This window comes from Halichoerus grypus, chromosome 2 (assembly GCF_964656455.1).
Source record: "Halichoerus grypus chromosome 2, mHalGry1.hap1.1, whole genome shotgun sequence".
Taxonomy (NCBI): domain Eukaryota; kingdom Metazoa; phylum Chordata; class Mammalia; order Carnivora; family Phocidae; genus Halichoerus; species Halichoerus grypus.
In genome coordinates this window covers 159,940,167-159,951,080 of record NC_135713.1, presented here as the reverse complement: position 1 = coordinate 159,951,080, position 10,914 = coordinate 159,940,167, and the positions used below count along the sequence as shown (strand labels likewise).

Sequence of the window (10,914 nt, the reverse complement as noted above, 5' to 3'; positions counted from 1 at the left end):
GCAGGGCTGAGTAGCTGCAAGAGACCCTATAGCCCCGAAAACCTGAAATACTTACTGTTTGGTCCTGTGCAGAAGGCTCGTGAACACCTAGTCTCTTGAACACACATCCAGGGAAGAGGACACCAAGGCCTCCTGCATCTGCTTCCCTCTTCTGAGCTGGGTGACTCGGAACATCGGTGGGGTGCTTGGCCCTCCATGCCTGGGGCTCATTTATTCCGCTGCTCCCCCTGGCAGGCTCCTGGGGGGGCCGAGGGAATGTCCTTATTTTCCATTAGCCTTTCCCCCACCCTAACCTCCCTGCGCTCCTCCGGGGGCCCCGAGGGGCTGGCGCCGTGTGAACCACACACTGGACAGGGCCATGCTGAGGGTGTGAGGCCAAGGCAGGGGGAGACTAAGCAGTTCCTGGGGCAAGCGGGTGGGAGGGGGGTCCCCTGGGCAAGCCTGGGATGGAGGCTCCTCTCACCTGGGATGGGACCAATTCCCTGCTGTTCAAGATCACTGACACGCGTGGACACAAACCAGGAAACTGCTGAGCGGGTCCACCAAACGCTCGAGTTCATTAATATGCCATTGAAACCCTCTCGCTGGAAGTTTCGAGGGGGTGGTTTCTGAAACCTACTGCTCTCGGCTCCAGCTCCAGGCCCAAGAGGGACTGCACAGAGCTGCGGACTCCCCTGCTTCTTGAAATCTGCAGCCTCCTGCTACGCAGAAGATGCGTCCAAATGACACAGAAGCCTGCCTTTCCCCCTCCTCCTGGACATCACCAGAAAGGTGTTACAAGGACGTGGCGGTGAGCAGGTTTGGGGCGCTAGGCACATGGCACAGAGAGGAGAGCTCCCCGCATGCAGGCTCCCCAGCCCCCAGCCCGGCAGCCCAGCCCCTACCCAGCCGTGGGGCTTTTCTCTTGGTGTGTGTGTGGGGGGCGGGGGGATTACTCCCCAAGTCTGTTTTTCCATCTGTAAAATGAGGCAAGGGTTGGTATGAGAATCAAAGTAATAAGTAGTAGATTGATATAGACACTTCTTAAAACTGCCACATTGGGCCACGAGGGTAAATAAAGGATGTCTGAACGCAGGTTCCTGTGGGTCAGCTGGGGAAGGAGCTGTATCCTCTCAGAAGTCGTCCAGCTGGAGCCAGTGTGGCTCCTGGAGCCCTAACTCCAGGCCTTGCCCCGAACAAACACACCCCTCCCCAAAAGGAACCCGCGAGGGGCTGCGGAGAACCAGCACTCACCCTAAGGGCAGGCGTCCCTGAGGGCTGCTCCCACTTCATGCTCGGGGAACTTGTTTCAGCCTCCCTGCGACTCCCTGAGCTCTGGGCCCTTCCCCCCACTGGCAGGTACACAGGCGCTGGGGCAGGAGCCCAAGGACACACGGCCAGGGGACAGCCACGCCCCAGGAGGGAGAGAGCAGTCTTCAAGCAAGCGCCCAGACGGCCTCTCCTAGGGACTAAAGCCAACTCCCAAAGCGCAGGACCGTCCCAGAGCAGGAGGGCGCCGGGCGGCCTCCCCCGAGTGCAGACTTCGGGGAGCCCCAGGGCGGAGTCACCTCTGCAGCCTCCTGGGCTCAGACGCCCTCGCAGGAGGCACCCTGGCGGCTGTTGAAAGGGACCGCTCTGAACAACGAAGAGATCTCCAGGGCACTTGAAACACTGGGCTGAGAGCTCTCGGGGCCAAGGGGGGCACCCACGGGTGAGTTCTGCCTGCGGGGCGCAGACACGGGTCCTCTTGCCCTGCTCAGGCCCTGCGGGGACAGCAGGCTCTCAGCCTCCGTGCCTTCCTCTACCACAGTCCGCTCCCTGAATTCACACCGACGCTTCACCTGCTTGGCTTTGCCTCTTGCGCAGGAGCTGAGATTTTCGGGGCTCACTGTCCGTTCCCCGCAGGAGTGCAGTGCTCTGCTAGGCGGATGGCTTCTGATGGGGCTCCCTCTGATTCCGGTGAGGAAAGGACCATCCGGACGCTCTCCCAGAGGCGCACTCTCACAAGGGCTCGGGGGGACCAGGAAGGGGCGTGAGCAGGTCCCGAGAGCTTCCACAGCTGAAGATTCAAGGGCCCAGCCCCAGGGGTAAACGGGCTCAAGGCCCCGGAGAGATCACGTTCCGCTCAGCTTCTTCCTCCTCGCCCTGGGGAGACTGAGGACGGCCCGACCCTGAGAGTAATAAGCTCCTCTCCGGGACTCTGCTAGTCCTCTGGGCGGGGAGAAGGAGCGGGATCCGCGAGGTCTGGTCCCGGGCGCGGTTCGGGCAAATCCTGACCGCACGGGTAGCCGGTTAGCAAATTCACCGACTCCTCTCCTTACTTACGTCCGTGTGGTCACTAACTTTCCGCGTGATGGCTCAAATCTGGGTGGCAGCCCATGAGTGTGCGGACTGGCCCATTTCTACTTTGTGAAATCAATGACAAGAAATTAAAAAAAAATACTCATGGAAACATAAAGCATTTATTATTGCTATAGTCAAGGCAAAAATCTCTGAAAACAATTGGCCTTGATAATGGGGGTAGAATCAGAACCATTATTCATGAGTTTACAGTCTGTTCTCTGCCGTCCACACACCCCGGTTTCACATACAGCACTCACCACGGGACGGACCTTTGTTATACAAGAGGGAGAAGAAAGAACTTGGGAGTCACAAAGCATGGCTTACCTACCTCCCTAGTTACCTGACTTAAGATCAATCACTTACTCGAGGTGAACCTGTTTCATCCTGTGTTGTTTAAAAAAAAAAAAAAAAGGACGGGTCAGGTGGGCCAGAATGAACCCAGCTCCTTGGAGGACCTATTGAGATCACGTGGGTGAGGACTATGAGAACATAAATGAAATTGCCTGGGACGCTTGAAAAAAATGATAACACAACAGAGTATTCCTAGTAACGGTGCTTATAAGCCCTGCAGGGAGGGACGGGAACCCCATCGCATAGCCTACGTGCGTGGCAGCCTGCGGGACGGTCACCGAGCATCTGAAATCTTGGGGCAGGACAGAAGATATTAACGCCCGAGCCTCCAAACTCACCGAGGAAGGAGCTGGCTTGACAAGCCACGTAATATGGACTCAGCTTTACCCTAGAAACACTTTCTCAGTTTTATTTTACCTTAATATACATCTGTACACACAAGAATAAAAAGGCTATTACACAACGATTCCGTGAGTTTTACCTAGTTTCGAGAATAATGCATGCAGTTACAAATGAGAGGTAGAAACACTGTATTAAAGACCTAAAAATACAAACATCGTATAAATAAATGTTCAAATTAACTGCTGGAATTTCATACAGATAAATAAGGTAAAAATTACATTACTTCGTCAAAGTAAAGGAAAAACCATGTTTTTGTCTGTCTTTATCAGTACACTTAAAATTAGATTAATGCCAAAGAGCTTCTGTGCAATTTGTCAGAGTTTGGATTATGTTAGCTAAAAGGATAAAAATAAAGGGATTAAAACTGGAGAGCGGTTTATTCAAGTATTCAAGCAGGTGAGTAAAAGAAACCAAACCATACACAATGCAGGAACCGTTTCTGGAGGGACATGACCTGCCCGCGTTCCCCGTGACTAGCTGTTTGGTGAACGGTCAGGACGAACACGAACAATACACATTAGGCTGGAGAGAGCTGCCCGTTTTCCTAAGAGAAGACAAACCTCATTTTTCACTAACTTCATGTAGAAACTCCCATCACCAACAAGCCTTTAGGTCACCAACTTTGTTTTGGCCCTATTAAAATTCTTGAGAGTATCCTGAATTGGTATTTTTTCCTAATACTGCCCAAATAAACCGAGCCTTTAGTAAACCTAGAGACCACAGGCGTTGATGCACATTCTGCATGCACAATAAGAAAATACAACCAAAAGCAAACAACCAGCAACTCAAAAATACCACTGAGAAAATCTGTATGTGTAGACGGATAGGTTAAAAAAATGCAAAGGTTCACACGAACACAAGTTTTTACCATTTAAAAGTCCACTAGAGATTACGTGTGAATTCTGGAAAGGGTGTGTGTATATAATATAATCAAGTAAAATATTTTAAACAAGTCCATTGTGCCTCAGTTAGTTTTAAATTGCAAAATCCAATACACAGTTGTTTTAATAAATTAGTGCAATATGAAAGATTTTGGAAGATTAACATGTGTCCATATTAGATCAAATAGAAGATTTCACAATTTCTTCCAAGAGCCTTCTTTCAGCTTGTTCTCAAGCTCTATCTTCCTGAGCTGTTGAAGGGTGCGTGCTCAGATTTATTAGACAAGCCTACCCCAGATATCCAACTGTCTGGATGAGATGTCCATTTTTTTTACTTTTATACCTCAGTAAACACGTGGAATTTCACACACTGCTCTGGTGAACTGAGTACAGAGCCATTCACTTTGTTTCGTTCTTAATTATCCTTAGGAATAACTGCACTGATATTTCTATTTCTAAGGTACATTTATTGACCAAGTTCAAACTGAGAGCCAACTGGAATACTCTTGCTTCTGCTTCTACACAGAAAAGGGAAGGGGTGACGTCTCCAATAAGGCAGATTTCCTACAAGTATGTAGTTTTTGGATTGTTTTTCCTTTTTGAAGTCATGCTTGTTCTTTGGTAGTCACCAGGTGAGAAACTAAGGTTTCCTGGGGATGGGGAAACAGAACCCAAGCCGTGATACCAAACTTCTCTCCTCAGTCCCACCACTGGTCCAGGGACGAGCCCTCGGCCGCTCACAGGGTCGCGGTGCTACAGCACAGTGCTGACAATCTTCTTTCAATACTAGTTTTATCTAAAAATAAAATAAATTCATATCGAAAATCATTTCTATTGTCAAAACCAAGGCAAGAAGAACTAATGAAAAAAAAAAAAAACCACCACCACTAATTCTCTACGTGCATCCTTGTCTCTGTACTTTCTTTGGCCCAAAGTTAACCATTCTGAGTATTTTTTCTTCTTTCTGCCTGATAATTGTTGAGATGTAATTTCCAGCTCAGTGATGCGCAGTGGCAAAACCTAGCACGTAAGATAAAGGACACTTAGATCTTAGGGCGCCTGGGTGGCTCAGTCGTTAGGCGTCTGCCTTCAGCTCAGGTCATGATCCCAGGGTCCTGGGATCGAGCCCCACATCAGGCTCCCTGCTCGGCGGGAAGCCTGCTTCTCCCTCTCCCACTCCCCCTGCTTGTGTTCCCTCTCTCGCTGTGTCTCTCTCTGTCAAATACATAAATAAAATCTTAAAAAAAAAAAAAAAGGACACTTAGATCTTAACAGCTAGCTTTCTCACAACTGCAAATCATTTTAGAACTGTCATCCCCTTGAGGCTCTTCAAAATGTGGTGTGAGCACGTATACTCCAAAGGGTCCACCACCTCCTCCTCAAACACCAGTGCATCTATATGGTAAATGATATCATCATCCTGGCAGCCTATCAATCTCCACTCTGCTGTCTATTCCAGATCTATCGTAGAGTCGTCAGAGAGTCTTCGTGAAATTCTCTGGTCACCAATAAGCTCACGAGGCTTAAAATAGCTGCATTTATGATTATTTAACAATAAAACCAATGCACAAACACACATCTGACAGCACAGTACTGCACTGTAAAAATCAAAAGCCACCAGGACTTCATGGGCATTATCTCCAATCCTCAAACTCTCTCATCTTTTGGAAGAAGAAACAGACCACAGAAAAGGCAGGTGATTTGCCCAAAGCCAAGACCCAAACCCAGGCAGTACGATGCCAAACTGCTTGCTCTTCCTGCTGCATCTGAGGGAGACAACTCCGTTGTCATCGATAAACACACTGATTTCTAAGTCAACTTACATTTATGCACATTTTCGATATCGGCAGGGTCCTGGAGAATCTTAGTTAGGCCTTCCAGAAGAAGGGCTGCCTTATGATAGCGATAAACAATATCTTCCGTCTGCTGAAACATCTCATCCAGGGCTGCGGACTGAACCTGAAGCCAAGTCAGCAGAAACGAAGAGAGTCTTAACTTTTCCAAGAAAATATGAATCCATTTGGGCAATGCAGATTTTATTGCAATCTTTCTAAAATTAACACATTTTGACAAAATGATATAATCTACCAAACTATATAAAACTCAAAGATTCATCAGATGGGCAAAATAAAACAGGAGCTTCTTGATGAGAGTTACTCTGCTTTCAAATGTGATCTTGGACTCAGATGCAGGACTCATAAAACTTATACTTCTAAAGTGGCTCTTCTAGGACTACACTAAAAAGTTTATTTTAAACATACACTTTCATACTAGGGCAACTTGACCATTTCAGTAAAGTAGATTTTGTTATAATAAGATAATTAAATGGTGCTAAAAGTCATCTGTTAGCACTGCGCACAAGGTGAAGGAGAGCGCACCATCCAGAAGGACGTACAGGTCTGGAAAACATGGCATTCTAATTCCAAGGGATACGTGGTATTAGAGGAGGAAGCCCTGGAATGGTACAGAATATATACTGGGTGCATCTAAGCCAACTATGGAAGAGAAGATTAGGGAAAGCCTCCAGGAAGTGATGTTTAGGTTGAGCCTGGAGAAGGAGCAGGGAGCCCGCCAGGTGATGGAAAAGGTGGGTAGGGGCTTTCTGGAAAGATGGGACGCAGTAGTATTCACAGGTTGTATTTGAGAAGTTTTCCCAACAGTATTCTGAAATGAGGCCCCAAATGGCATCACTTAGGGCAAGTCAGTAAACCAAGACTTAATACCCAATCTAACTGCAGTCTCAGTCCCTCGGGAATGTAACTTTTAACCAGTCAACATGGCATTTCCTGGTCAATAGACCCCTTCCGCTCCCCCACAGGAGGGCAACTTTGCCTGAACAATGCACTTCTGGCTAATAAATTCCTTTCTTCTTTTTTATGGCCCTCTCTCCCTTTTAAAAACCTTTGCTTTATTTAGCTCAGCAGAGCTCCCCTCTACTTGCTAGATGGGATGCTGCCTGATTCATAAGTCATTTAACAAAGCCAATTAGATCTTCAATTTTACTTGGCTGAATTTTGTTTTTGAACATTCTCTTTAAATCATTAAATACCAGGACTGTCAGTAACCCAGTATCCTAATGTATTTGTCAATATCATCTGTTTCTTCCAAACAATACTTTAAAGCCACTTAACAATAAAACAAACAAAATGGGTACAGAAGGTCCATTCTGAAAAGGAAAAAGAAATAACTAAACGTAGTGCTAATAACAGTAAGCTGGCTATGCAGCCCGGGCAAAGTCAATACTGCTCTTATTATCAGAAAAGAACAGAACACCATAACTCCTTTGGAGATGACAGGACATTCTTCCTGGCACAAACTTCTAAAAATAATTTATCATATGAAGTGTTAATTCAGTATAGAGTGATAGAATGCATATTATTCATAGCAATAGTTTAGAGCAAAATACTGTCTATTATTCTTGTCAACAGTTTATATTCTACAGTTATTTTCCCATGACTTTTGATAATGGCTTTCAGAATGAGGCCAAGGGCAGTATAACAGTACAATTCAAAGCGGACAAATTTGGCAGGGGAGAAGGAGATTTATTATGTTAATGTGGCAAAAATAACATTGGTCACTAATTTTTTCCCCACTTAACCACTTCTTTAACAGTCCCTAATTTCATCTCTACTTCAGAGCAGTTTTCCCCTCATGAGACAGAAACAAGTGATTTCCAGAAGTATAGCTACACAGCTGGAAAAGCAGATTTTACTTTGTGTCTATACTTAAGTAAGGTCAGTAAGCAGAGTCTGGGCATGTGGATTGGTTAACACAGCAGTATTTCTTCTAATGTTTTATTATGCCAAAATTTCTTAAATAGTAGAAAATGCGGAAAATGCATATCCAGCCAAGGCTCTTAGATGCAAAGTATAAAAAGATTAGACAGTCCTAATGTTAGCCATTTTAAGAGGTACAATGAAATGTCACCAAGTGTGGTAGTCAATGTTACTTAATGTGTTACTTGTGCTAATGACATCCAATTACTCCTTTCGTAAGAGGGAGTCACAATGTTTGGGACTTGGGAATGGTTAAGGGCAGAAACTCTTTTTAAAAGGAGAACGTCAAAGGGCGCCTGGGTGGTGCAGTCGGTTTAGCTTCTGACTCTTGGTTTTGGCTCAGGCTGTGACCTCAGGGTCATGAGATCGAGTCCTGCGTCGGGTTCTGTGCTCAGCACAGAGTCTGCTTGAGACTCTCTCTGCCCCTCCCACTAGTGCTCTCTCGCTCAGATAAATAAATCTTTTTAAAAAATAAAAAAAGGGGCGCCTGGGTGGCTCAGTCGTTAAGCGTCTGCCTTCAGCTCAGGTCATGATCCCAGGGTCCTGGGATTGAGTCCCACATCGGGCTCCCTGCTCGGCAGGAAGCCTGCTTCTCCCTCTCCCACTCCCCCTGCTTGTGTTCCTGCTCTCGCTATCTCTCTCTCTGTCAAATAAATAAATAAAATCTTAAAAAATAAATAAATAAAAAATAAAAAAAATTAAAAAAGGAAAGTATCAAGTAGGTATTCAACTCAAAAGATACTCTTATATAATATTCAACCTCAGAAAGAGTTACCATTTCTACAGCACAGTTATAGATGAGTTTCTCTGCGGTCACGCTGTTGATTTCATCAATAAATCTCTGTTTGTCAGAGAAGAAGCGATTCAGCTTTTCTGTAAGTTTCTTGCACATGGTGATGCAGAATTTGTATTGTTCATTCAGATTTTTGACAACTGAAAAGAAGTTGAGAACTAATTTTAATTTTCCTCCCAAAATAAAAACAAAGTCACAGTAACATGCACCTTTTCCATTGATTTAAGTAAAGTGGCACTAAATGATCCTTGAGGGAAAAAAGACCGGAAATCAGATTCTTTCATGGGTTCTCTTCCAGTTAAGAAAAAGTTGAGAATAAAGCGCTTCTGACTGTTCTATCAATTAAATGGCAAAAACAAAACCCAGAGAAGTCAGCATCTTTGCCCATCTAAGAATATTTAATAACACAGGATTCCTCATCAAACTCTCTCTCGGTGTGATGGGGAAAGGGGCGGCGTGAGGGCGTGGGCGTCCAGTGGTCACACTGCCCCCGTACCTTGTTTCACAGCCGTGGACGGGCTCAGCTTCCCGGACTTGATCTGGGCTTTGGCGAGATGCAGAGAGGCTGCTAAGAGCTGGGCTGCTTTCATGTATAACACCAGCTGCTCCACCCGCCTGCACCCGGAAGGAAGACAGCAGAGTGTTATCCTGGGAGCCAACACGCCAGACTCCACTCTCTACGCATAGGGTCACCATTCAGATAGCATTTCTAAAGGAATGCCATTCTCCTTGACATTTTTAGCGCACAAATAACTCCTGAAGGAAAACGGTTCACTTTGAATACAACAGGTAGACTCAAAAACCAATACAATCTCTTCATCATCAAATATCTTCAACAGTATCAGTTACAAGGAAAAGGCAATGCTAAGGTTGCAGGATCTTCAAGTCCTGGCTCACAAGTGAAATCTAGCACAGTAACATAACTAAGAGCTCCCTTGAAGCTTTTCATGAGGAGACATGATCGCTGGCGTGTGACAGGCCCTCCATCTCAGACACGAATTTACAGAAAGCACGGAGAATCTGTAAGTGAATGACAAAGGGGGCACGTACCCCCAGTCTTTGCTCAGCTGGCTGATCTGGTCCACGACCACACTCTCCTGGATCTGGTACAAGGAGACAGCGGATGTGCACAGCTCCGGGTGACCCCCCCGCACGGCTGTCAGGTCCAGCACGCACTCCGTGAACATCAGCATCATGTTGAGGTGGCGTAAGGTGTCCGTGTGTTCTCGCTGTGGCAAAGCCAATTTGTCTTAGAAACTTGCAGCTAAGAAGAGGTGCATACTTGTTTCTGTATATAAACCAGGGTCGATGCTACAGTGTTTCTATACTTAGGAATATCAGAATGAGCAGAACAGACTAAGATTTTTAAATTCTAGAAAACTAGTAAGAAAATAAACACAGGTGAAACAAAATGTGGGTGTGTGCGTGTGTTTGTGTGTATGGATGAGAGTGGCCACAAAATGAAGTTTCAAAGATATGAGGTCACTGTGCTTTTACTAGAAAAAACAACAACAACAAAACCAAACAATTAAATCAATATACATGACAAAATAAATTATCAGGATTATAAGGATATGCTGCACATTAAACCACACTTCTTGATAGTTTTGCAGATTCTACTGTCTTATAGTTTCAGGGATGCTTTAATTTCTGCTGGGTTTTCAGTTCACAGGGATTCCTAATACCAAAGCTCTAAATTCTGTGAGCTGCTCAGTTAGTTAATGAGGGGAGTATAGGCAGACATAGTAGCATGCATTAAAAATGGGTAGTCTAAAATTAATGTTGTTTTGAGATGTGTTTTTAGCTATAAATGTTTCCTGAAATCTCAAATAAGACTAAGCTTCTCATTCTCCTTTTATGATTAAAAAAAGGATGAGAATCATTTTCCTAGAGAAAGGAGAATAAACCAATTAGCTTGTGAAGGTCTGACAGCGTACTGGACTATATATTCTAATACACTGGAAAATGTATTGGAAAACAATTTGTGTCTAATCTGATGGAGACTGAAAAAACTCTGACAACTGCTTTTCCAATTTTAGCATTAGGTCACACACATGTTCAAGATTACTACTAAATCTACTATAAAATCACTGATACATTTTGCAGGCACCATTTTATACCTTTTCTGTGAAATACCTAGTTCTCATTCACAGAAAATAGAAATGCTACAGGTTCAGCATGGAGAGAGCATCTGTTCTCTTGGTCTGGAGAACTGATCATTTTAATTGGAAGTGGAGGCTAAGTCAGCACTGTAATCAGGGGTGAGGACACCACGTAGGCCACTGCATGCTTCCTGGACGCCAGACCGGGGAACTGAACTGGCACAGTCTTTAAGTCATCGAGTGAACTTCTCCTGTTCTGAATCTGTGTTCGGCATGATTCTGATGTG

General features: G+C 45.2%; 1 protein-coding gene across 2 annotated transcripts in view; it reads right to left on the bottom strand.

The window, feature by feature from the left end:
* Positions 1–2,422: 2,422 nt before the first annotated feature.
* Positions 2,423–10,914, bottom strand: part of ULK2 (unc-51 like autophagy activating kinase 2) — an 83,406-nt gene continuing 74,914 nt past the window's right edge. For both annotated transcript variants that reach the window (XM_078067994.1, XM_036073458.2), the window contains 5 exons: positions 9,576–9,754; positions 9,022–9,140; positions 8,508–8,665; positions 5,780–5,915; positions 2,423–4,752 (listed from right to left, as the gene is read on the bottom strand). In XM_078067994.1, coding sequence (XP_077924120.1) covers positions 4,694–4,752; positions 5,780–5,915; positions 8,508–8,665; positions 9,022–9,140; positions 9,576–9,754 — 651 coding nt within the window. In that variant the 3' untranslated portion in view covers positions 2,423–4,693. The remainder of the gene's footprint in view (positions 4,753–5,779; positions 5,916–8,507; positions 8,666–9,021; positions 9,141–9,575; positions 9,755–10,914) is intronic.